Genomic DNA, 27,880 nt, shown 5'->3' on the forward strand with positions numbered 1-27,880 from the left:
ATTGTACTCCTCATGTACATCGCCTACACAGTTGAGCGTATACGACACTAGAGATGGGCAAAACTGTTCTTTTCAGAGATCGGATCAGAACTGTTCACTCCCTGAAATGAACTAGCTCTTTTTCATCACTCACCACTCATTCACAATAGAAAATAAATGGAAGGCACATTGCCCTTTAAACTTGGTTTATTCCGGTACTATACCTGTATTTTGATCTTATTTGATCCTATTTTGAAGTAACACAGATAATGAATAAGAATTTTGTATTGTTTATTGAGATTTCCACGATATGACAAAGTTTTTGATTATTGATTTATTTTGCACTATCGTGGTTTTTGGGTGATCGGAAAATGTTGTAACTTGAGATTTACATTAACAATATATTTGGCTATAATGTATTAAAATTTCATTAACCTCGTACAAATACATCGCAAGCCATATATTTTTAAAGTGAACGTTTCCTTCCGAAGACGCCTAAGATTGCAAAATCCGTACCAGAATAAGAAAAATATATATACAAATTTGACTGTAAGACTAAAGTGCTGCATATAGCCTTACGCAGAATAAAACAAGGAAAATATTGGTGTATCACATTTTGCGATACGTTTATCGGTTCGCTCATAATTAAAGCGTAAATTCGAGTGTCCATAATAAAAATCCTATAGTAAGAGGAGTCGTCAGGAATATAATCTGAAAAGATAAACAAATAAAAATAAAATAAAAACAAATGATGTATGCATAACATAATAATGTAATATACATAGCGGTATTACTACGAAGAACAATATCCAGTAGAGACGAACTCCGATGCAGAGGCGCTGAGTCAAGCAGGTCGAGCCGCGAGCTGTATTACTGCGTGAGCTAAGACCGCAGAGACCAGAGTGACACCTGAGTCGCTTTGCTCAACGGTCTGGCTAGAGTCGATAACGGTGGGATGAGCGTTGAGCGGGCGAGTTCCGATGGTGGGGGGAGCGGTGAACGGCCATCAGTCACCTGCTCCGAGACAAATCGTCCGTTCTCTTGTGAGCTGGTTGTTGCAAGTAGTTCTTATGTTCTCCGCTAGGAGGCTCTCTGTCCTGTTGCTCGCATCAACTGCCCAGAGGGCAGGACGTGCGACTGAAACGATCGCCGATGGAGTGCGATGCTAAGTTAAGCTGCGCCAGACACTGCACGCGGCAGAGGAAACACAGAGACAGCAGGGCATATGTGAAACACAAAATCCAATGGGGCACTGCACAATGCAGGCAGCCAAGGTAGAAGCAGGGCAGAGGCCGGCGCTGGCTGTGTTGTGTGGCGTGTAGTGTGCTCTGACCAGCAGAGGCCCCGCTGATGTGCTCCGTCTCTCTCGCTCTCTCTCTCTCTCTCTCTTTTCTGCTGTGGGGAAACGTTTGGAGCTACCGTTCTTTTTTTTCTGAATCAGTGATTGTTCACTCCTTTGAAAGATTCAACTCTATGAATGAGTTCAGAAGCGGATCCCCCGTCTCTATACGACACCACACATTCTGCTGCCTCATCTTGCAGAAACGCTAACATTTCATGTACCACTTCTTTCTCACTCAGCGAAATTCCTCGTGTTCCTTCCTGACGAAATGGCAACTTCGGCAACTATTGCTGTAGATAAAGTGCAATGTTTGATTTGTTCATCATTGCCATTACTCTGCTTTGTGTGGACACCGCTAGCACTGTAGTGAGTTACTTTGTCGACTAAGCAGTTCTACTACGTTCCGTAGTCTCATGCTGTGCTCACCATTCCTGCCGTCCCGCCCGTGTTGCAACTAGCAGCCAGTATTGTGGTTCCATGGTAGACAATAGATTCGAACCAGCGGTCCATGGAGATCAACTCATAAAATACGACGGTCTATTGCTCTAACAACTCAGCTGCCGAAGAACTGAGGTGTAGTTGGATTAAAACGACAATTTTCAGTAGTAGTTTAATTTCGTTGAATGGCGCTGTCCTTCCTTGTAACAATGGGAGAGGGTATTTATGAGGTAGGTTAATGTTAACTTCACATTGCAACACAGTCTCAAGTAAGTTAACTTGTGTGTCGACGTGCTGGCAACTTACTGGTACAGTGCAACCACAATGTATGCATCTTCTCACTCACTGAAACAGTCACAAACAACTTTTCAGTAGTTTCTATAGATGTATTTGTACAGTACTGTACTACACACCGTTTGTAACCCATTTTCCGGAACGCAAATCCCAAACCAGGACATCACTGTGAATTAGCATTATGACAGTAGGAACAGCGAACTAGCAAGTGACGTCACAGGCATCACACTACTCGAATGGAGCGTTTGAGGGGGCTTTCAAATTATTTGAATTTAATTTCCGTTTTTATAGAAGATTACTGAAATTCAAGAGGAGGAAAAGCATGTTAGGAGCATAAAATGACATAATTAATCATTTAAGACAATTTCCAGAAAACGAATACCCAAGGCGTCTTCCCGTGCTCCCTTGAAAGGAGGAGCTCCCGCACAGTCTAAGGGAAAACATTTTAAGTATTATCCAAGAATCTTTCTGGGCGACGACGAATTTCCTAGGCAGTTTTTTACCTCAAAAGTAGTATTATGGTCCACCCAGTCTGTCGTTGGAGAGTTACGGTGTACACTATGGAAACAATGTGCCAGCGTCCTCGGCAACTTTTTGTTGATCGTAAGGAGAGTAATATCGCCAGTTAATACCGTTGAGTTCACAGTACTAACTGAGAATGTGGCGTAATCTGAGTTCCATTGTAGGCAAGTCTGTCCATTTCGGTGCCTGGGTTCACTCTAGGGCTGTTGCGTAGCGTATGTATTCGTTACTGAGTAATGAGTATTCTACGAGACGTAAGTACTGTATTGTTATTGCCTGAAACGTTTCGTAACTCACATCTGCCCTTCCCTGCATGGAATTCTTACCCAACTCCAGCCCCTACAAGTGGTTGGTTCAGTGGACTCGGAAGCATTTCGTTCCAGCACGTTAGTCCCGGCTCAGTACTTTTTGAGTTTCTTGAATTTGTTATTCTCAGTGGAGTAAGTCATTAGTGACGCGAAGTGACACTTACATTTTGTCCCTCGCCATATTTTCTTTCTCGCATGCAGTTTCCTGTCCGACTCGTGCGTATCTTCCTTCGTAAGTCCCCCAATACTACAGATGTATTTAGTTAACCACGGGTGCTTTACTACCTTCCACCTTGAGCTATAAACTCTATAATAGTCCATATTTCTGCTCTTGCCGGTTCGGAATGTTATCTTAGGCAGATTTTCTTCTACCCTGCCCACAAAACTTCGAGGGAGATGTAGCGATATAACGATGACGTCGGGGCTAATGATCCATTTCTCATTGTGGCATCTCAGCGCCTTGCTACTCTGCTTTGAGCCAGTGATGTAAAGACAAAAAACCCAAACCGTAAGATACTGCTGAAACACTGATTTATGTTGTATTATGTCAGCGTTGCACCACGCTTTGAAACTACCTCACTAGAAAACAGAACAAGAAGCATAAGTGTGTTACAGAAATAGAGAGGAAGAGCTGTACATACGACTCAGGCACTCTGTGGATGTCAAACCACATTTCTAGTATTAATTTTAAATTAACAACAGCCTCAGTTGCAACGTTTACCTAGATTTACCTAGGTTTCAGTTGGGATAACCCAACCTCCTTCAGAATAAAAGGAACCACGATTTGTCCTTAACGGACAATATCAAAAACTAAAAATTATAATACAGTAATACATCGTCATATTGCAATAACTTATCTGGGAAACAGCCTCGGCCCCACTTCGTGACCGCAGTACGGCAGCAACTCAAGAATGATATTAAATTTGCACATGAAATTATTTCCACGATAACTAGCATAATTACTCCTGACCACCAAAGGAACTGACATAAAAATGATTGAAATTCAAATATTAAATAATTCAAATGCCTTCATCTGTGGACTGTCCACATATCAGTCCGTACTCACCAGGCTCCAGCAATGCAGTAACTCTTCCCTTCCCCCCTCTCCGGTTCCGCCACTTCTGTGGTGGGGAGGGGAGGGGGGCATAAAAGGTGCAGACGTCTTACACGCCAACCTAACTCTTTTGTATGGTGTTGTACCAGCTCTGACTACCAAGCTAGACCTCTCTGCCCTTCTACATCCGCGAAAGCTGTTGACATAAGTGGAGAAAAAACTACTTTAGCAGACAGCTACTGGCTACTCTCACGAAAACTGACATTCACTCGTTGCAGTCATGCACTGAAGGGTAAATGTTGTAACAAGGATGTGGGGGTTACGCAGGTGGCCACTTATTTATAACATAATAAAGAAAAGAAAAGACACACCCATATGAACGACACACTTCGTTCTGAGAGACTAGTGGCGCACATGTGACAGATACCATTATGTAGGCATAAAGATCTCCACAGAGTGTTTCCGTAAGAGCGCGCAAAAATTTAACAGGACTTAGAGGATGCTCCACTGAGCGATTTGAAATAGGGAACCTTGGGTCGGAGAAACCAGTTTAAGGAGATAATAGAAATAAAATCACTTTACTGTGTACTTTTTTATTTACGTTATTTACAGTTAACTGCAAATACCATCATTGACACAATGAACGTACTATTTGTAATGTATCTTACAAAATGTGATGAAACTGACGGCCATCAACCTCAATGCAAGCATGGCATCAGCGAACAAGATTGTAACGCACCCTGACAAATATCCCTGGTATGTTTCGAATCACACCACAGGCAGCTTCAATTCTGGCAATTAATTCCGTCTCTGTATCCTCTGGGGTTTCATACACAAGTGACCTTAGATATCCCCATAGGAAATAATCAAGGGGACTCAGGTCAGGTGACCTCCACTTCCAATCCAGCGACTAGGAAATACAGCATTAGGATGGTTGTGGGTATCTACACTGAAGTGGGGCGGTGTACCGTCATGTGTATCCACATCCTCCCATGCACAGCCAAGGGTACGTTCTCCAACAACTCTGGTAGAACTCTCTGCCCGAAACTCAACTACAGGTGGCCATTCAGACGGCAACGTAGAAGATGTGGCCCAATGAGATTGTCGCCTACAGGGCCGGCCAAGAATGTACATATGAATAAACAGCAAAGTGGGTGTTAACTTGTACACATGTTAGTTGTAAATAAGCTGGAAAACAGGAATTCTAAACAAAGGGGGAGACAGATCTACTTCCATATCTTCTTAGGCTGGCTTCTCCGACCCTATGTTCCGTACCTCAAGTTGTTCAGTGGAGCATTCTCTAAGCCGTGTTACATTTTGCACGCTCTTACGGAAATACCTTGTCTATGTACATATACAGGGTGGTCCATTGATAAGAACGGGGGCAAATATCTCACGAAATAAGCATCAAACGAAAAAACTACAAAAAAAGAAACTCGTCTACTTTGAAGGGGGAAACCATATGGCGCTATGGCTGGCCCGCTAGATGGCGCTGCCATAGGTCAAACAGATATCAACTGCGTTTTTTTTTAAATAGGAACGTCCATTTTTATTACATATTCGTGTAGTACGTAAAGAAATATGAATGATTTAGTTGGACCACTTTTTTCGCTTTGTGATAGATGGCGCTGTTAATAGTCGCATACGTACAAGTCCGTGGTATCACGTGACATTCCGCCAGTTCGGACAGTATTTGCTTCGTGATACATTACCCGTGTTAAAATGGACCGTTTACCAATTGCGGAAAAGGTCGATATCGTGTTGATGTATGGCTATTGTGATCAAAATGCCCAACGGGCGTGTGCTATGTATGCTGCTCGGTATCCTGGACGACATCATCCAAGTGTCCGGGCCGTTCGCCAGATAGTTACGTTATTTAAGGAAACAGGAAGTGTTCAGCAACGTGTGATACGTCAACCACAATCTGCAACAAATGATGTGTAGTGACTTGGCAAGACAGCCAAGCCACTCGGAGGTAGCCGAAAGGCACGCGTTTAGCTCACGCAGACTGGCGTGAGGTCTGGAACAGTTAAGGGAATTAATAGTAGCAAATAAAGTACGTAGTTGATGTAATACTTAACTTTAATCCATAATTGGAGAACATCGCTCTTGTTGATACATCAATAATAATCTCAATATAAACTGGTAATGGCGCCTTGCTAGGTCGTAGCAAATAACGTAGCTAAAGGCTATGCTAACTATCGTCTCGGCAAATGAGAGCGTATTTGTCAGTGTAGCAGCGCTAGCAAAGTCGGCTGTACAACTGGGGCGAGTGCTAGGACGTCTCTCTAGACCTGCCGTGTGGCGGCGCTCGGTCTGCAATCACTGACAGTGGCGACACGCGGGTCCGACGTATACTAGCGGACCGTGGCCGATTTAAAGGCTACCACCTAGAAAGTGTGGTGTCTGGCGGTGACACTAGATTCCTCCCCCGCAAATCGGCGTACGGTTGTGTTATAAGGCTTCCGCCCGCCGTGGGGAGGACCCCATGTTGACGTATGCGACGAGGTGGGGAGCCTAACAACAGGCGAGGCTGTGCCACCCGCACCCTGCCATTCGGTCCGAGGGAGCTAGGAAACGCCTGAAAACCTAGTCCAGGGTGCACGCCAACATGCGGTGTATGCGCCCGTAGAGAGACAGGAGGGGCCGAAGAGTCGATCTCCATCGGGGCTGGGCACCCGACGGGCGAAGACGCCATGTGGTCCGGAGCGGGCAAGAGGTCCATGTCGGAGGACAGCTGGTCACGGGAAGCGATCGGCGGCGCGTGACCCAGGGAGGTGCTTGGCGGCTGCAGCGAAGCGTCCACTTCGGGCGTCGCCGGCGGGAGAACAGGCGGCGGCGGCGGCGCGTCGCCATGGGGCAAAATGGAAGGCATCGTCGGTAACACCTGGGGATGAGGCGAGCCAGTAGATTGGTCCCCAGGGCGCTGACCGGACGGCACCGTCGCTGAAAGCAGACGGGGAGCGGCAGAACCCGTGCGACGACAGAGGCGCAGCTGATTGAGATGCCGATGCACCTCACCAGAGGCCCCCAAAAGCAAACACATAGCGCGGCCGAGGCAGCGAAGAATGCGCCCTGCAAGCCAACGCCGTGAACCGCGATAGTTGCGATAGTATACAACGTCGCCTGGAACAAAAGCAGGTGGCTGCCGCTGCACAGGAACCTGATGCGGCGGATGTAGCAAAGACATCAAGGTGCGATGAGGACGACCATGGAGCAACTCAGGCGGCGAGCGACCATCTCGGGGCTGAGAGCGATACGAAGACAAAAAGAGCAACAACGCGTCCTCCCGAGAATGCGACTCTGTCAACTTCAACATCTGTGACTTGAAAGTCCGGACCAATCGTTCAGCGGCACCGTTTGACTGAGGCGAAAACGGCGCGGATGTCAGATGTTGAATACCATTGGGCTTGCAGAATGACTGAAATTCTGCGGACATGAATTGTGGGCCATTGTCGGAAGCAATAGTCTGTGGAAGACCTTCAATGCAAAAGATAGCGGATAACGCTTGGATGGTGGCAGAAGACGTCGTGGAAGACATCCGGACAACAAAAGGAAAATTACTGAATGAATCTACCACAACCAACCATCGAGCATTCCAGAATGGACTAGCAAAATCAATGTGTAAGCGTTACCAAGGGGTAGTGGCTTTCGGCCATGCAAAGAATTTCCGCGGTGGTGCGGAGTGTTGTTCGGCACACGCCATGCAAGAAGAGCACATATTCGTAATCGCAGCATCGATTCCGAACCAAGTTCAGTGCTGACGAGCAAGTTGTTTCGTGCGCACTATACCCCAATGTCCTTGGTGGAGAAGCCGTAAGACAGAGCACTGTAACGAACGTGGGACCACGACCCTGGACTGATCATTATCAGAACGCAACAGCAAAACACCACGTCGAACAAAAAGTCTCTCCTTGTGAGCAAAAAATCGGCGAACCAACGGATCCTCGATCCGTGACGTTGACAAGGGCCATTGCGTGGCAACAAAACGCAGAACGGTAGCAAGGACAGGGTCAGCAGCTGTGGCTGTAGCCACACGACGAAAATCAATCGCAAATGATTCGACCACATCATCGGTTTCCGAATGAATGAACATGCAAGCAAGTTCGGAAGAATCGAATGCTCTATCCTCAGCAACAGGCAAACGGGACAACTCATCGGCGTTTCCGTGCTTAGCAGTGGACCGATACAAGATATCGTAGCGGTACTGCGAGAGGAAAATAGACCAGCGAATGAATTTCTGCGCTGTACGTGGAGGTACAGGCTTGTTCGGATGAAAAAGCGATGTCAAAGGTTTGTGGTCTGTGATTATGGTAAAGTGACGACCATACAAGAAATCATGAAACTTTGTAATACCAAATACGAGAGCCAAGGCTTCTTTCTCGATCTGTGAATAATTTCTTTGCGCAGACGAGAGCAATTTGGACGCAAAGGCAATAGGGCGATCATGAGATCCATCTTTGTGCGCAAGCACAGCACCGATCCCGAAATCCGATGCATCTACCATCAACAAAAGGGGTTTCTGGGGATCGAATGGCGAAAGGCAAGTAGTGGAAAGCAACGCCGATTTCAACTGGCGAAAGGCGCGTTCGCATTCCGTCGTCCAGACGAACGGAACACCTTTACGGAGTAAGCGATGAAGCGGAGCTGAAATGGAAGAGGCGTGGCGCACATATTTGTTATAGTAATTGATTTTTCCCAACACACTCTGTAGCTGCTTCAGATTCTGCGGCGAAGGCAAGTCCTGTATGGCACGGAGGTGCTCGGAACTGGGATGTATGCCGTGGGCATTGATTACATGTCCCAGATAGGGTTAAGTCACGAGCAAAAAACACACATTTGTCCTTTCGCAAGCGAAGACCATTTTGTCGCAAGACCTGAAATAATGTTCGGAGATTGGCTAAATGTTCTTCTTCCGTCTTTTCGGAAATCACAATATCGTCCAGATAGTTTGCTGCAGTAGGGACCGAGGCACAAACGGTTTGCAGATATTGCTGAAACGATGCAGGTGCGGATGCACACCCGAATGGCAGTCGTTTGATTCGATACAAACCAAGATGCGTGTTAACCACCAAGCCGCGCTGGGATTCGTCGTCCACTGGTATTTGCAAGTACGCATCTGCTAGGTCCAACTTAGAAAAATATTTACCTGGGCACAGTTTGTCAAAAAGATCTTCCGGGCGGGGTAAAGGAAAAGTTGCAATCACTAGTTGTGGATTCACCGTAGCCTTGAAGTCCACACGAGGTCTCAATTTTCCGGAAGGTTTTGGCAAAATTACTAAGGGTGAAGCCCAGAGAGAAGCCTGCACACGCTCAATTACACCTTGTGATTCCAAATCGTGTAATGTTCTTGCGACCTCATCACGCAATACGTGGGGAACATTGCACGCTCTGAAAAATTCCAGTTGCGCATTTACTTTTGGTTCCAAATGTGCTTTATAGTTCGTAGTGCAACAAAGGCCCGGTGCAAAAATGTCTGCAAATTCTTCACATAGACGAGAAACACTGGCTGAAGGCACAGTCTTGTTCACTGATAGGACCTGATTAACTATAGACAAGTTAAACAACTGAAATAAATGTAAACCAAACAAGTTCACTGCAGAAGAAGAACGAAGTACGTAAAATGACACAAGTTTTGTTTGTCCCTTGTATGTTGCAAGAAGGCTGCACTGTCCTAACACAGGGATATTCTGACCGGAGTAACTATTTAACTTAACATTTGCGGCATGCAACGGAGGTGTGCCCAGTTGTTTGTACGTGTCTTTATTGATTAGTGAAACTGCAGCTCTGGTATCGAGCTGGAATGGTATCACGTTGCCATGAATGTCCAAATCTACAAAAAGTTTATTGTCCTGCTGACGACAAGAGCGACTGTCTCGTGCAACGTGAACAGACATTGGTACAGAAGCACTTGCGACTTGACGGGATTTCCGGCGATGTCGACGCACACTATTTGTGGGACGAACACAGTCACTGTTAGAAAGAGGCACTGGGCGGAGCGGAATTAACTACATGAATATCCATGGGCGAAGGTCCACGAGCCGGAGTATTCGTGGTTCGACTCCGATTCCGGCGCGAAGCAGAGGGCCTGGAATGGTTGTGAGTGTCCGTTCTGAGCTTTTTCTGGCAAACACTCTGAACATGTCCTTTTTTATTACAGAAAAAGGAAATAGCTTGGTGTGACGGACAATTGTCACGTGAATGTCTAGTGGCACACCGCGGACATGATTTTAGCACTGCATTTGCTTGCTTGCGCGGCACACGTAGCGGAGAGCTTGGCGGCAGCTGCGCAGACGGGCGCGAGGGCTGTTTACTGTTCCGTGCAGCGCGCCCGGCGTTCCGGCTAACGTGACAAACGGCTGGCGAAGTTGCAAATGATTCCTGAGCAAAGTCAAGTGTGTCTTGCCTATCCAATATGTCCATCACTTGTTGAAGGGAGGGATTGACTAGTTTCAAAATCTGTTCTCGTATACAAACATCAGAAACGTTCTGTGCAATTGCATCACGTACCATTGTATCTGCATAAGGGAGTCCACATTGACACTCAAAAGCACAATCCCTAGTAAGGCCTTGCAAGGTTGCAACCCACTCATTATTAGTCTGACTGGCCATACGTTTTGTACAAAAGAAGGTATACCTTTCTGCAACTACACTGACTGATTCTTTGAAATATGCATCCCACGCAGAAAAAATTTCGTCATAGGACAGCGTTGCCACATTGCGTCGGGGAAATAATTTCACTATCACACGGTAGGTGGACACTCCGACACACGATAATAATAAAGGCTGCCGCTCATTACCTTGAATTCTGTAGGCGGCGGCAAGACAGCCAAGCCACTCGGAGGTAGCCGAAAGGCACGCGTTTAGCTCACGCAGACTGGCGTGAGGTCTGGAACAGTTAAGGGAATTAATAGTAGCAAATAAAGTACGTAGTTGATGTAATACTTAACTTTAATCCATAATTGGAGAACATCGCTCTTGTTGATACATCAATAATAATCTCAATATAAACTGGTAATGGCGCCTTGCTAGGTCGTAGCAAATGACGTAGCTGAAGGCTATGCTAACTATCGTCTCGGCAAATGAGAGCGTATTTGTAAGTGTAGCATCGCTAGCAAAGTCGGCTGTACAACTGGGGCGAGTGCTAGGACGTCTCTCTAGACCTGCCGTGTGGCGGCGCTCGGTCTGCAATCACTGACAGTGGCGACACGCGGGTCCGACGTATACTAGCGGACCGCGGCCGATTTAAAGGCTACCACCTAGCAAGTGTGGTATCTGGCGGTGACACCACATGATGATGCCCAAGTAGCTGTTTTAGCTGCTGTCGCGGCTAATCCGCACATCAGTAGCATACAGATTGCGCGAGAATCGGGAATCTGAAAAACGTCGGTCCTGAGAATGCTACATCAACATCGATTGCACCACATTTCTATGGACCAAGAATTGCATGGCGACGACTTTCAACGTCGTGTACAGTTCTGCAACTAGACACAAGAGAAATTACGGGACGATGACAGATTTTTTGCACGCGTTCTATTTAGCGACGAAGCGTCATTCATCAACAGCGCTAACGTAAACCGGCATAATATGCACTATTGGACAACGGAAAATCCACGATGGCTGCGACAAGTGGAACATCAGCGACCTTGGCGGGTTAATTTATGGTGCAGCATTATGGGAGGAAGGATAATTGGCCCCCATTTTATGATGGCAATCTGAATGGTGCAATGTATGCTGATTTCCTACGTAATGTTCTACCGATGTTACTACAAGATGTTTCACTGCATGACAGAATGGCGATGTACTTCCAACATGATGGACTTCCGGCACATAGCTCGCGTCCGTGCTACGGTCGCAGGTTCGAATCCTGCGTCGGGCATGGGTGTGTGTTATGCCCTTAGATTAGTTAGGTTTAAGTAGTTCTAAGTTCTAGGGGACTGATGACCACAGCAGTTGAGTCCCTAGTGTTCAGAGCCATTTGAACCATTTGAACAAGCTCGCGTCCGGTTGAAGCGTTATTGAACAGCATATTTCATGACAGGTGGATTGGTCGTCAAAGCACCATACCGTGGCCCGCACGTTCACCGGATCTGAAGTCCCCGGATTTCTTTCTGTGGGGAAAGTTGAAGGATATTTGCTATCGTGATCCACCGACAACGCCTGACAACATGCGTCAGCGGATCGTCAATGCATGTGCGAACATTACGGAAGGCGAACTAGTCGCTGTTGAGAGAAATGTCGTTACACGTATTACCAAATGCAATGAGGTTGACGGACATCATTTTGAGCATTTATAGCATTAATGTGGTATTTACACGTAATCACTCTGCAACAACATGCGTTCTCAGAAATGATAAGTTGACAAGGGTACATGTATCATATTGGAACAACCGAAATAATATGTTCAACTGTACCTAGTTTTGTATTTAATTTAAAAAACCTACACGTTACCAACTGTTCGTCTACGATTGTGAGCCATATGTTTGTGACTATTACAGCGCCATCTGTCACAAAGCGAAAAAAGTGGTCCAACTAAAACATTCATATTTCTTTACGTACTACACGAATATGTAATAAAAATGGGGTTTCCTATTTTTAAAAAACGCAGTTGATATCCGTTTGACCTTTGGCAGCGCCATCTAGCGGTCCAGCCATAGCACCATCTGGTTTCCTCCTTCAAGCTAGACGAGTTTCTTTCTTTGTAGTTTTTTCGTTTGACGCTTATTTCGTGAGATATTTGGCCCGGTCACGATCAATGGACCACCCTGTATATACGTATATATGAAAGGGATCTAATGGAGCCCCCCTCACTGTATGCACAGGTCGTTGCAGCGATTCCGGCGGAAGCAGACGGCAAGACCGTCGTTCTCGCAGGGCAGCGAGACCGGGACGCTGTACGTGGGCGTCTCGCCGCCCAAAGTGTACTCGCCCTCTGCCGTTCTGGAGACGCTGGCGGCGGCACTGGGGTCGCGGGAGGCGGCCAGCCAGATGCTCTCGCAGTCGACGCTGAGCCGCGGCCACCTCGCACCCTCCGGAGACTTCATCCTCAACACCCAGCAGCACGCGTCCTTCTTCTACGCCAACGCGGCGCCGCAGTGGCAGACATTCAATCACGGGAACTGGCTGTCCGTCGAATCGGCGCTACGCAACCACGCTCAGCGCCTGTCCCTGGATCTGCAGGTGAGTCACACCGCTAAACTTTGCACATATAGCCCAGCCAACGATGACCAAAAGAGGCGTGCATGTCTGTAGGAACAGACATTGTACAATAGCTATTACGACGGCCGTTTGAAAAGTCGGTGCAAAAATAAGAACTACTTACGTGTTTGGGGTAAACACTTTTTATTTTTCGACATAGTCTCCTTTTAAAGTAATACACTTCGTCCAACGCTGTTCTAGTTCGTTGATGCCTTCCGAATACACTACTGGCCATTAAAATTGCTACACCAAGAAGAAATGCAGATGATAAACGGGTATTCAATGGACAAATATATTATACTAGAACTGACGTGTGATTACATTATCACGCAATTTGGGTGCATAGATCCTGAGAAATCAGTACCCAGAACAACCAACAACCTCTGGCCGTAATAACGGCCTTGATACGCTTGGGCATTGAGTCAAACAGAGCTTGGCTGGCGTGTACAGGTACAGCTGCCCATGCAGCTTCAACACGATACCACAGTTCATCAAGAGTAGTGACTGGCGTATTGTGACGAGCCAGTTGCTCGGCCACCATTGACCAGACGTTTTCAGTTGTTGAGAGATCTGCAGAATGTGCTGTCCAGGCCAGCAGTCGAACATTTTGTGTATCCAGAAAGGCCCGTACAGGACCTGCAACATGCGGTCGTGCATTATCCTGCTGAAATGTATAGTTTCGGAGGGATCGAATGAAGGATAGAGCCACGGGTCGTAACACATCTGAAATGTAACGCCCACTGTTCAAAGTGCCGTCAATGCGAACAAGAAGTGACCGAGACGTGTAACCAATGGCACCCCATACCATCACGCCGGGTGATACGCCAGTATGGCGATGACGAATACACGCTTCCAATGTGCGTTCACCGCGATGTCGCCAAACACGGATGCGACCATCATGATGCTGTAAACAGAACCTGGATTTAACCGAAAAAACGACGTTTTGCCATTCGTGCACCCAGGTTCGCCGTTGAGAACACCATCGCAGGCGCTCCTGTCTGTGATGCAGCGTCAAGCGTAACCGCAGCCATGGTTCTGAGCTGATAATCCATGCTGCTGCAAACCTACCGATTCCATATTCTGCTAACAGTCATTGGATCTCGATCAACGCGAGCAGCAATGCCGCGATACGATAAACCGCAATCGTGATAGGCTGCAATCCGAGTTTTATCAGTCAGAAACGTGATGGTACGCATTTCTCCTCCTTACACGAGGCATCACAACAACGTTTCACCAGGAAACGCCGGTCAACTGCTGTTGGTGTATGAGAAATCGGTTGGAAACTTTCGTCATGTCAGCACGTTGTAGGTGTCGCCACCGGCGCCAACCTAGTGTGAATGCTCTGAAAAGCTAATCATTTGCATATCACAGCATCTTCTTCTTGTCGGTTAAATTACGTGTCTTTAGCACGTCATCTTCGTGGTGTAGCAATTTTAATGGCCAGTAGTGTAATAGGTATTGTCCAAGTATGAAAAATAGCTATTAGTTCCTGCAATCACCTCCTCGTTTGAATAAAATCTTTGTCCCACCAGCCATTTTTTCAAATTGGGGAGCAAATAGTAATCTGAGGGAGCCAAGTCTGGAGAATAGGGGGGATGTGAAACGAGTTGGAATCCTATTTCCATAAATTTTCCGACCACAACTACTGACGTGTGTGCTGGTGCATTGTCGTATTGGAAAAGGACATTTTTGCGGTCGAACCGCCGGCGTTTTTCTTGCAGCTCGGTTTTCAAACGGTCCAATAACGATGAATAATATCAACCTGTAATAGTTTTACCCTTTTACAGATAGTCGATGTGGATTATCCCTTGCGAATCCCAAAAGACAGCCGCCATAACGTTTCCTGCCGAAGGAATGGTCTTCGCCTTTTTTGGTGCAGATTCTCCCTTGGTAACCCATTCTTTAGATTGTTCTTTGGTCTCAGGAGTATAGTAATGTATCCATGTTTCATTCACAGTGACGAAACGACCCTTAAAGCCCTGTGGATTCTTCCTGAACAGCTGCAAACCATCCTCGCAACACTTCACACGATTCAGTTTTTGGTCAAGCGTGAGCAATAGCGGAACCCACCTTGCGGATAGCTTTCTCATGTCCAAATGTTTATTCAAAATATGATGTACCCGTCCATTCGAGATGCCCATAGCACTAGCAGTCTCATGTACCTTAACTCTTCTGTCATCCATCATCATATGATGTATTTTACCAATGATTTCTCGAGTCGTAACCTCCACGGGGCGTCCAGAACGTTCACCATCACTTGTGCCCATATGGCCACTCCAAAAATTTTGAAACCACTTATAAACTGTTCTAATAGAAGGTGCAGAGTCACCGTAATGTTTATCAAGTTCCTCCTTAGTCTCCTGAAGCGTTTTGCCTTTCATAAAGTAATGCATAACCACCACACGAAATTCTTTTTTGTCCATTTTTTGACAATCACTCGACTTCCTTGATTCACACGAATGCCAAACACAAAGAAATAGACCATTATGGCTGAAACTTGGTGTGCGTTCTTTCCAAAGATGCTACTAACTAAACATGACCTCGATACGCGCCAGTGGTGCCATCTCTCGGACTTTTCATGGACTTTTCAAATGCCTCTCCTACATACCTATACGGACATATCGACGATCATAATACTAACGTTGAATACGATTGTCTCATAAACCTGCTTGCGAGAATAGAAGTTATGTTGCGAGCAGTGGGGGTGTAGATATTAACGGCATACGGAGGCCTGGAAGTCCAGAAAGTGTGCACAGATAGCCTAACGGTAAGGTGGCCACTCGCGATAAGCGTTATGAAGAACATATCAGATGTGTGCGACTAGGACACACAGAAAAATCAGCCATAGCAGAACACAGCATACAGGAAGAACACACCTTCAACCTCGAAAACACGAAGGTGCTGTGCCGAGCATCTGGCTTCTGGGAAAGTTTTATCAAAGAATCCTTAGAAATACGGCTTCACGACAACTTGGTCAGCAGGGATGAAGGATACCAACTAAGAGCAGCATGGAACCCTGCGATAGCGGCAATTCGTCGGGAGAGCGGCCGCCAACATCCTCTGCCGCAGACGCAGACAGAATGCCCACACCGAGAGACGAACGCGGCAGCCGGGGCGGCCGCTATCCCCACCACCGCTCGCCCGTGGCCGGACCACCACAGCCTCCCGAGGACTACTGGATGGGGGGAGACCGCACGTCTAAATACCTCGCTCTCCGTGGGAGACAGAAAGTGGACGAAAGCGATCGAAGGGTAGCCGTTTGTAAGGGCAGAGGGACAAAAGTGCCAAGGCAAGCACCAAGGGAAAAAAAAAACCTCTGCGACAGTACGACGGGTAGTAAGGGCAGTAGCGGCTTGCTATCTGCGACAGTGCATGCAAGGTGTGGTTATGTTAGTGCGAGGTATCGTGCATCGTTACCTTTGCCTTTGCGGGTGCTCGTTGTAGGGCCTGCTGCAGCTGCAGCGTCCTCGTAACAGTTCAAGGTCGTCATACATTAGTGGGTGATGGTCATAGAACAGCTCACAGTGTAGGGGGTGTGTGTAGCTTGTTTGCGTGGTGTGTACGGTACGATTTCCCTGCGATTGCCTGTTTTTCGGAGGGTCGAGCATCTGGGGTTGTCAGTAGTAGTGTGATGTTACAAAATAAAAGTGATGTTGTTATTCAATGGAAAGTTGGAAATTGAGATTTAGCTTACTGTTTTATCAATCGCAATTGGCGTAAGAATCATGGATTGACCATTGTCATAAAATATTGCATTATGAGATGTGAATAGTTTCTACTTGCAGTTTCGCGTGGCTTGAGGCAGTCTCAACTAGCGTACTATTGATTAAGAAATTGCGTTATCGTCTTTCTAATTACTTCATGATCGTAGATACGATCATACCCGGTTGTGAAGTTATTGTTATGACAAAACAATTTCCTAAGGGACCAGAAAGTTCTTAAGGGCGCAAAAACAACTGTAACATCACACAAAAGGGAAATTCGATATTAAAGCTGATGCAAGAAGACGATAAAACAGTTTTCTTTTTATCAATGTAACACGCACATTAGACTGCTGATCTTGGTGTCTGTAATATTAGCAAAATGCATAATTAAAATGAAAATAATACTGAGGAGATAATAGGAATGAGCACTGCTAAATGATTCAGTATTCCCAGAACAAATATTTATTATAACTAAAACATATATCGTACCTTAAGCTTAATACAACAATGACGGTAGATTTTTATGTCCGTATCATGTCCATTTAGCGCTCTTTTATATAGCCATTGTCTTCTTTGAGTCGCTCGTGCGTCGTCACGGTAAGTTATAACAGTTCTTTACACTTCACTCAACTCAGACATACACGTTTTTATACATTTAGTAAAAATTAGATCAGACTGCCACAAATCTGCGTCCGTCTTACTTCAGAAAAACAGTACAAGTCTTCTTAGCGCTCCAGGCTTCATTTGTTCTCCAGCGAACAAAATAGTGAAGGATCGCATATCTATCCGTATTTTTCTGTTTGCCGCCCAAAGACGACGAATTACATTATTTAGAAAATTCCACAGTCGCCATGCGACTCCTCATTATACATTAATCATTATTTACAAACAAGTATCTGCCTTCTGGCTGAAAGTATTAACTACTCGTATTTGCTGTTTTAATGAAGTCAAAAATAGCGAATATCACATTGCCTCCCATGAGGAGAGAGGGAATGGCGAAGGATTACCTCGATCCTCATGTCCTCATGAGATATTCGTGATTTTTGGTGTGACATTTACATAATGTTACTGGCGTACTATGTACATAAATTGAAATCGCATTTATAAACATATATCAGATATTTATCATTTTTCAAAATAAAGTTTTTCATTCTTTGTTCATCAGTCACTTCATTCCATAATACCAAGATTAACATTTATGTGCATATTTAAGTTTGGTTCATATTTGCTTATAACAATAAGTGAACGTTCATTTCGCTCTTCAGGGGATAGAATTCAGAAATTACTTTCTCTTGAGCTTAACAACTGATACATGAGTACAGTGAGTGCTTATTTTCACTAATTTGAGTGGACAATGTTCGAGCATCTGTTGACTCATTGTGGTTCAATTAAAGTTTAATAACGTAGCACTACACTTCGTGATGCTTTCACTTTCTGTGTTAGCTGGATACGGCGTTCATCATGCAGTACATCTGTCCTTTCCACTGTGGTGCCAGGAATTCAAGTGGCTTCCCGGGTTTTTATTTACAATATGAAACAGAAGAAGTGGAAAATTATTAGTATAACTTACAACCTATTGGATACATTTGTTAAGGTTCGGGACTGGTCTGGAGTTTAGGGTCTTCCTATAGTGCACATTCATTTTCTTTGTCCATCAAGAGACAGGATTATAATTCATTTTAGCAGTGTTCAGGAGTGCCGGTATTAATGGCTTTAAGGTCTGAATAATTTAACAATCTACTTCTCACTCATCTTAACTTCAACTCAAGAAAATTGCTTAATTTACGTATGAAAATGTAGTCACACAAGTGTACAAATGTCTTTCCTCCAGTATGTACGATGGAAGTCATGGCGGTTAGCAGTTTAAAGTTTGGATTGTTTCGTCACCCACACGTCAGCCACTCACAGCGGCTGCACAGTGTTGCGTGAGCTCCAACACTCAGTATCCGTTCGCGCTCAGGCTGTAACAGATCTGCTGGTCGTCGAGTGCTCCTTTTTTTTGTGTGTAAACTTCGTATCACACGAGTGCATCGATACAAACACCTCGCACGCGTTTTTCATAGGAGGAACAGGACACTGAAGCTGCCTCCATACTTCTCTGTCAACTGCCTCCCATGAGGCTCACAGGTAAGTGACGACGAATGTTTTAGCTATCACTGCACTTAGAACAACACTGAACTTTGCGTTGCTCCTGTTGTCGTAACCTTGACTTCTTTTTACACTTGCAGTACAACACTACCACTAATATACAGTGAACAGTTACTTTTATTATGCACGTCGCACTTTAGTGTGCATCTTCACACAGCATTCGTGCTTAGTTCCTTCGCCGATAGAGTTCATTTACAAAACAACCAATTTTGCAGGTTTCCTCCATTGGTACAGAAAGACTTATATTCTACTATTTACAAAAGATCACTTACGAGCTAATATTTACAATTAATGGTCACTCCTTTTGTTAAGTCCAGTGAACAACTGCTTTATGAATGGACTCTTTATATCTCAAGGTTTACTTTCACTAGTGAACCTAAAAATATTCTTTCAAACTTTCTTTTAAGTGCTCATCTCCTCATTATGAGAACTACAGGTTTCGCAACACTCGTTGCATTTATTCTTTAGTGCACCCAAGATCATTTTCTACTGCCACGCAGAATATCTACTACTTAACGAGTATGCATTTAACGCTGAATCTTTTTTTTTTATATATTTGAGGGCAGACTGGATAACAATAGGTCTCCCTCTTCGCTTCATGTACTCAGCAATCGTTCTCTGTTTAAAAAAAAAAAAATAGGGTAACGCGTGTCTACTTTGTTTTTCGCATGAATGGAATTACCGACAGTTCACTGGGTTTACGCAACCGGTCCATAACAAACATTACCAAAGCTAGCGAAGTTCATCACGCTACGTGTCTCATTTCTCATAAGCACTGCTTTGCCTCGAAGCACACGTGCCTTTTACAAGTCGACCCTTGGTCTGGGTTAATGAACCAGGATCAAAAGGAACCGGCACAAGGAAAATGGATTTCATAAGAGGAGTGTCTTAGGAGACATTTTTGCGATAAAATCTGCATGTAAATAAAATTATCATAATAAACATAGGCACATATATAAATTTCAACGTCTTTCATTACAGCATGCTTTGCTACTTCTACGTCTTACTCTGGTTATAGTCAGTATTAAGTTTAAATATCACTGAATTGCTTGTTCTTTGGATTAGCCTTCAATTAGGGTATTGAATGGTCGCTAGATTACACTACAAATCTTCTGAAGATCTTTACTTGGACTTATTTATGATACAGGGGGCTTGCTGTGTGGTTATTTAGTACCTTGATTCTACTGAAATCAATTCGTCAGCTAACATTCCTCATATACTCTTTACAATGGGCTCAGATCACAGGGAAATAGTTTACTTTCATAGCAGTTAATGGCCTCGTGGAGTACTTACGCTACATTATTGATGCTTCATGGTTTGCCTCTATTTGTACTGTATTTCACCTAACTTAGTTTACTACAGCTTATTGTCTCCTTGCGTGAACACATGCGGGTTACCATTTGTTTTTCCATTCAACAGCACGCTTTAACTGAACTTTAAGCTATTTCTTCTACTCCTGTCCACTGTCTGGACTGTTTGAACATGTACCTTTTTTTTTTTTTTTTTTTAAGCAGGTAATTTGGGCTTTTACAACAGAACTTCAAGTACTTACATTACTAAAAATAAATCTATAAATCTTCTTGTACCTTGAGAGAAGTGCTTATTTACGCATCCTTCTCCATTTCTCACCTTTACATATTTATATAGCTCCGGGCAATCGCCTCGCAAGCACTTTTTTTTTCTTAATACTAACTTAAAATTAAATTGAAATTCTTGGTGCAACCCCAATTTCCTGCTTCAGCTTGTTGAAGAAATATCAGTTCAATGTCCATCACTATAAACAATTTTTCCATACTTAACATTTAATACTTAAAGTTTACATGTAGTAGCCGTTACCATGTAGTCAGTGCGCTGTTCAACACAATACTTATTATTAACAGTTCACACAAGGAAATTTCCAGTACGCAAGAGGCAGGAAACCGAAACAGATTCTATCTGCAGTTGAGGCTGTGTCTGTAAACTAACTCTTTGTTTCAATGGACCAGTCGCTCCCGATATGGAGCAGCCCTGAATCGGCAATGATAAAACTTTTGAAACAGAAGACACCTGTCTGAAGAGACATGATGACATCACATTGATGTTTGCTTCTGTATCAACAACGGCTGTGAAAGGAATGTTGGCAATAGAAATCTTAATCGAAGCCTGGACCTGTTCATCATAAATGTTGTTAATGTCTTGAGCTTCTTAGTCACGTGCAAGGTCATCTCGTAAGTCGGTCTCTTGGTCGTACCGTATCGCATTAACATACTCAGAATCAGAGTATTCGTTAGTGCCCCCACTGGAACCGGCAGCGACCTCTAGGAGGCTGAAAGGTGCTGCCTCTAATTTTCCGCAGGATGTTTAACCTGTTTGTCATTCATGGCCTTAAGTGTTTGTTCTGTTTCATATTGGTGCTGGTTATGTGGTACAAATGCCGGTGTAGAGGGGTAAAATCCACTGGGTGCATTCACTTGTGAATAAAATACTTGAGACGGCTGCTGTCGCCCGATCTTTTGGTTGCCGGCAGAATCATTTCCTTGTGAAGGAAAGTTCGCATTTGGTACCGTTTGAAAATTGTTCCGCGGTCCTCTATTCTGTGAAAAGTTGTTCTGATGTGCTGGGTGGCCTCCGCCTTGCCCATGCCACTTGCTATTTTTCGACCTATAACTTTGATTGTACACTGGCCCATTTGAAAAATTACCAATCGTTTGTGGAGAATTTCCATACTGCTCAGGCGCAGAATTAAAGGGTGGGTTTCCGTACTGATGTTGTACCTGGTGGTTGTAAATTGGGTGGTATCTCTGCTGATTACTTTAATTGGTTTTCTGCTTCCATTTAAAGTTATTGCCGTTTGCGTTTTCATAACGGCTGGCAGGTTGGCAACAGCGGCCGCAGTAGCTCGCTCTCTCCTTCGGCGCATTGTTGTCCGCGTGCGATGCATTCTGCTGGTTGCCAGGGAAGAATTTGCCGCTGCCAACCTTGGAGCGCACATCCTCGCTAATTAAATCTAAGGAATCCAGCACAGAAAGGAATGCATCCGTGTCTTCTTCGGACACATTTACTAGTTTCTCTCTAATAGACACAGGGAGTTTGCTTTTGAGAATCATAATTACGTCCTTGGAAGAAATCGGAGAATCCCAGAATTTAATTTTTGCTAGATACTTCTCGAAGTATCGCCGGAGACTTCCACGCTTCTCATTGAAAATTTCCGCACCATACACCTCCTTCCTTAATCTTTGCTGTACCCCATTACTCCAAAATTTTGCCAAGAACATTTTCTCAAACTCTTCATAATTCCTACACGTGTCTACCATTTCCGTTCCCCATAATGCTGCATCACCAGAAATAAAGCCAGTGACGAACTGAATACGCTGTCTGTCTGTCCAGCTCCTGGGAAATATGCCGGAAAAATTCTTTAGGAACACGATGGGGTGTATTTCTCGCTTCTGCGGATGAAAAACAGGAAAAGTGCGATGCTTAATCACACTTTCCTCTTGCATTAAACTCACGATTGTGGGCGGATCATTTATTTTCCCTACTCGGGACTCAACAGGACTGTCGTTTTGCATGTAATCAGGCGGTGAACGATAAGGAGTTGACTGACATTCGTCACCGTCTAAAGAGTTGTTCCCTATAGTTTGCGTATGCGTGTGCGGATTTTCTACCCAGTTCCTCAGCATTCTGACTTCGTCCACTACTTGCTGCTTCCACTCGGGAAGGTCCCGTGTAGGTGTCCTCCGAATCTGTCCCAATTCAGAAACCACTGTGTCTCCCGACTTACCAGGAGCAGCTAAGATTTCATAAGTTACATCCTTGACAGTCTCCCTAAGCTCCTCCCTGACCTTCTTTTCGATAAAAATATCTTTACCCTTTATCCATTCACCGTAGTGTTCCGACAATGCCTCCGTGTGTGCTTTCACGGTGCTCTTAACCTGTTCTTCAATATTGATTGAGTCTATCTGCCTCGACAGATCCTCCACTACACCTTCAATGTCAGATACTGCATTTCTAACTGAGTTTATTTCTTTGGTAGCTGCCTGAATTTTTGTGTTTAATGTTCCAGATACTTCAGCTATTTCACTTTTCACCTGTTTCTGCATTTTCTGAATTTGATCACTGATCTTAGTTTGCACCTCACCCAAATGGGTATTTAATTCAGCCGTAATTTCTTTACGCAGATCTGTTTTGATTGTGCCTAGCTGTGTTTTTAATGATTCGCTTACAGCATCTAATCGGACGTTAACAGCCTCAATTTGTGTTTTTACTGATTCGCTTACAGCATCGAATCGGGCGTTAACAGTCTCATTTTGTGTTTTTACTGATTCGCTTACAGCATCTAATCGGGCGTTAACAGTCTCATTTTGTGTTTTTACTGATTCGCTTACAGCATCTAATCGGGCGTTAACAGTCTCATTTTGTGTTTTTACTGATTCGCTTACAGCATCTAATCGGGCGTTAACAGTCTCATTTTGTGTTTTTATAGTCTCATTTACTGCGTCAAACTGTTGTTTCAGCATTTCCATTAACGCACCGAGGTCATTTGTAGCTGCAGCGGGAAGAATTTGGACTTTAGGGTCACTTTCCCCTGTTACAGACATGGTTAGTTCAGTTTCCACACGGGAACCTACCGTTCGCGATCGTAAAGGGTATGGGATACTATTAACGTCTTCACTCCCGTCTCCTGTTGTCACCTGTCTCTGTTTACTATCTGCCATTTTCGTCAGTAAACCACGTGCTACGCAAGGCTTTCGTCGTTTGTCAGTGACGTGGTGAGTCCGCTAAGAGCACCGCTCTCGCGTGAGCAACAAATGAAATTCTATCTGGCGAGAAGACAAGATGGAACCTAAACGTTTCAGACAAATGAATGAAGATGCTCTTCACTGCAAATTGCACACACTATCCACCATGTTGAAAATGTAATACAGCTATACTAACAATGGGGAGAAATAATTTCTATTATCAGACTACGAATAATTTTACTTTGAAAGATAAAATAAAGCAGATTTTCTATAGCGGGAAGGAGATAGAAAGGATGTGGATCGACTTGGAAAAGCAACGTTGCTACTGAAGCACTACACTGCGTATGCAAAATTCTGACTTACTTTTTGATGGCTTGATTACCGCTATGTTGTCTCAGCAAATTCACGTCTCTTTTCTTTTCTTTTCTCTCGGTAATTAAACTGCGTTATTGACCAGCATATTTTACGTCATTCTCACAGAGAGATGATGTGTACATTAAACGACAGAACATTTATTAACAAAAGCACATAGAAAATTTTCCAAGTATTTGAACTAATTTTTGGTCAAGTCCCTGTTCGGGCGCCAAGTGTGATGTTACAAAATAAAAGTGATGTTGTTATTCAATGGAAAGTTGTAAATTGAGATTTAGCTTACTGTTTTATCAATCGCAATTGGCGTAAGAATCATGGATTGACCATTGTCATAAAATATTGCATTATGAGATGTGAATAGTTTCTACTTGCAGTTTCGCGTGGCTTGAGGCAGTCTCAACTAGCGTACTATTGATTAAGAAATTGCGTTATCGTCTTTCTAATTACTTCATGATCGTAGATACGATCATACCCGGTTGTGAAGTTATTGTTATGACAAAACAATTTCCTAAGGGACCAGAAAGTTCTTAAGGGCGCAAAAACAACTGTAACATCACACAAAAGGGAAATTCGATATTAAAGCTGATGCAAGAAGACGATAAAACAGTTTTCTTTTTATCAATGTAACACGCACATTAGACTGCTGATCTTGGTGTCTGTAATATTAGCAAAATGCATAATTAAAATGAAAATAATACTGAGGAGATAATAGGAATGAGCACTGCTAAATGATTCAGTATTCCCAGAACAAATATTTATTATAACTAAAACATATATCGTACCTTAAGCTTAATACAACAATGACGGTAGATTTTTATGTCCGTATCATGTCCATTTAGCGCTCTTTTATATAGCCATTGTCTTCTTTGAGTCGCTCGTGCGTCGTCACGGTAAGTTATAACAGTTCTTTACACTTCACTCAACTCAGACATACACGTTTTTATACATTTAGTAAAAATTAGATCAGACTGCCACAAATCTGCGTCCGTCTTACTTCAGAAAAACAGTACAAGTCTTCTTAGCGCTCCAGGCTTCATTTGTTCTCCAGCGAACAAAATAGTGAAGGATCGCATATCTATCCGTATTTTTCTGTTTGCCGCCCAAAGACGACGAATTACATTATTTAGAAAATTCCACAGTCGCCATGCGACTCCTCATTATACATTAATCATTATTTACAAACAAGTATCTGCCTTCTGGCTGAAAGTATTAACTACTCGTATTTGCTGTTTTAATGAAGTCAAAAATAGCGAATATTACAGTAGCTGTGTTGAAGGGGCTCGCCAGTATTGTCGTGTTAGCGTGCTATGGACCATAGATGTTTAGTTTCGTGCCGATAGTGTCTTTGGTCTCTTATGTTTCCATCTATGGTTGTGGTCGCAGTTACCCAAGATAGGATAAACGGGTTACGCGAGTGTCTCGTGTTTCTGTACAGTCGTGTGGAGAGTTTTTGGAATACCTGCAAGATGGTATCTAGCCGATATTCCCGGTGAAGATCCGCGGTGCGTGTGTAGCGCGGAGCGTTGCTTGTGATTCTGACAAGGGAACCTCCCCATCGCACCCCCCTCAGATTTAGTTATAAGTTGGCACAGTGTATAGGCCTTGAAAACATGAACACAGATCAATCGAGAAAACAGGAAGAAGTTGTGTGGAGCTATGAAAAAATAAGCAAAATATACAAACTGAGTAGTCCATGTGCAACATATGCAACATCGAGGACAGGGTAATTTCAGGAGTGCCGTGGTCCCGTGGTTAACGTGAGCACCTGCAGAGCGAGAGGTCCTTGGTTCAAGTCTTCCCTCGAGTGAAAATTTTACTTTCTTCATTTTCGCAGAGTTATGATCTGTCCGTTCGTTCATTGACGTCTCTGTTCACTGTAATTAGTTTAGTGTCTGTGTTTTGCGACGGCACCGAAAAACTGTGCGATTAGTAGACGAAAGGATGTGCCTCTCCAATGGTATTATCACATACACAAGAAAACCTAAATCGGGCAAGGTAGAAGAATCTTTTTACCCATTCGCCAAGTGTACAAGTTAGGTGTGTCGACAACATATTCCTGTCATGTGACGCACATGCCGTCACCAGTGTCGTATAGAATATATCAAACGTGTTTTCCTGTGGAGGGATCGGTTGACCTATAACCTTGCGATCAAATCGCAATGATATCAACAGAGTGTAGTGGGAGGTGTCAAACACTGTGGAAGACAGTGTGGAGCTAGCAGCACAAGATCTGCTTATCTGGCCAGCTCAAGGTTGCCATCAGCACAAGAAGCCACAAATATGACAGAAGGAAGCAACTCAAGCAGCGCGGCAAAGTAAGCTAGCAATGAGCTGCACAAAAAGTGGATCGCGCTACCGCAGTTGCACTGCTTACATTCCCCTAAACAGCTACCGTGCGCCAACCAGCACCAAATGGCGTCCGGAAACGACGCTCTCTCTATCGGCCTGATGGAGAACACTTTCTCCATGACAGTCTGGAACAGAATGCCAAGAATCCAAGTACACGGCCCTCAGTTCTCTACTCACTAAAAAACGCTACGTGGAGAGGATGCGGTTGCCAATGTAACGGGTGGGTATTGTTGCTACGTTCTTGGAAAAGCTTGGGAAAGCGCTCGAAACAGCTATTTTTGCGCACAAGAGACATTTTGGAACATGAAGTTGGTCATCAGTCAAAGAAACGCGTTCATAATTGGTCAGTCTTACGTGCCAAGAACCTGTCCAGGGCGGCGCAACACTATTGGCTGAACCAATTTTTTTTTAGAGCGAACACGAAAGATTTGTCGGATGCTGGTGAGATGGTGCCACGATATTTGAACCTTCGAAGCCTCGCAGAAAAGTATGTCGTGCTCAGTTATTCTCTGGGGGCTGTGGGGTGGCCTGGGATCCATTGAACCCAGAGATGCAGACGCCAGCCCGGTTAATGGGTTAATTTGGGGAGGGGGGAGGAGACCAAACTGCGAGGTCATCGGTCTCGCCGAATTAGGAAAGGATGGGGAAGGAAGTCGGGCGTGCCCTTTCAAAGGAACCATCCCAGCATTTGCCTGAAGCGATTTACGGAATTCCCGGAAAACGTAAAGCAGGATGGCTGGACGCGACCTCCCGACTGGGAGTCCAGTGTGCTAACCACTATGCCATCTCGCTAGGTCGCCAGCCTGGCATTCAGTAGTACTGGACTGGATTACTGCCCGGGTTCCGCTACCTGCCCATTCCCAGGCCCCTCTCCCTCCCCCCCCCCCCTCCCCACCGCCATCCCCCACCCCGTCCCCAGAGTAGGCCCGCTCGACCTAATGAGATTCAGCGATTGTCTTTCTGCCCATAGGGGAAGTTATAGAGACGTTCCCGGCGGCACACTACCCACTGTGGAGAGTGCAGGGCCGCCTTCTCAGACACACTGCTCCAATATACTCACTATACAGCTGCGAAATAGCCGCAGAAAAATGAAATAATATTGCCCAGCAATATGTGACAGTAGTGTCGCATTGTGACAGTAACGTCACAAAATATTGCACAAAATGAACACTTTTCTAGATTTCTGGCAATTTTCCATCATTGTAATTTAGAGCCTGTGATTCTCTTGCCTGAAAAAATACACGTCCTGAGCTTTGCATATTTTGTAAGTTTTAGATGGAATAATTTTTAAAACTACATCTTTTCCTCCAGAGGTTTCTAGTACCTCTTGTTGATCCTTACGTCCGGACCAGGAGTCGCATAGTGGTAGTGACTTTGTCGTCAAATGTGGAAACAAAACTGACTGAAAAAACGTCTTCAGATGTTCTTTCGGCATCTTCTCGCTCATACTAGCA

General features: G+C 44.5%; 1 protein-coding gene across 1 annotated transcript in view; it reads left to right on the forward strand.

Moving 5' to 3' along the window:
* Positions 1-27,880, forward strand: part of LOC126474755 (uncharacterized) — a 103,748-nt gene that overhangs the window by 69,712 nt on the left and 6,156 nt on the right. Inside the window, exon 4 of the mRNA XM_050102232.1 lies at positions 12,760-13,117. Within this exon, the coding sequence (XP_049958189.1) occupies positions 12,760-13,117 (358 nt within the window). The remainder of the gene's footprint in view (positions 1-12,759; positions 13,118-27,880) is intronic.

Source organism: Schistocerca serialis, chromosome 4, assembly GCF_023864345.2.
Source record: "Schistocerca serialis cubense isolate TAMUIC-IGC-003099 chromosome 4, iqSchSeri2.2, whole genome shotgun sequence".
NCBI classification, from domain to species: domain Eukaryota; kingdom Metazoa; phylum Arthropoda; class Insecta; order Orthoptera; family Acrididae; genus Schistocerca; species Schistocerca serialis.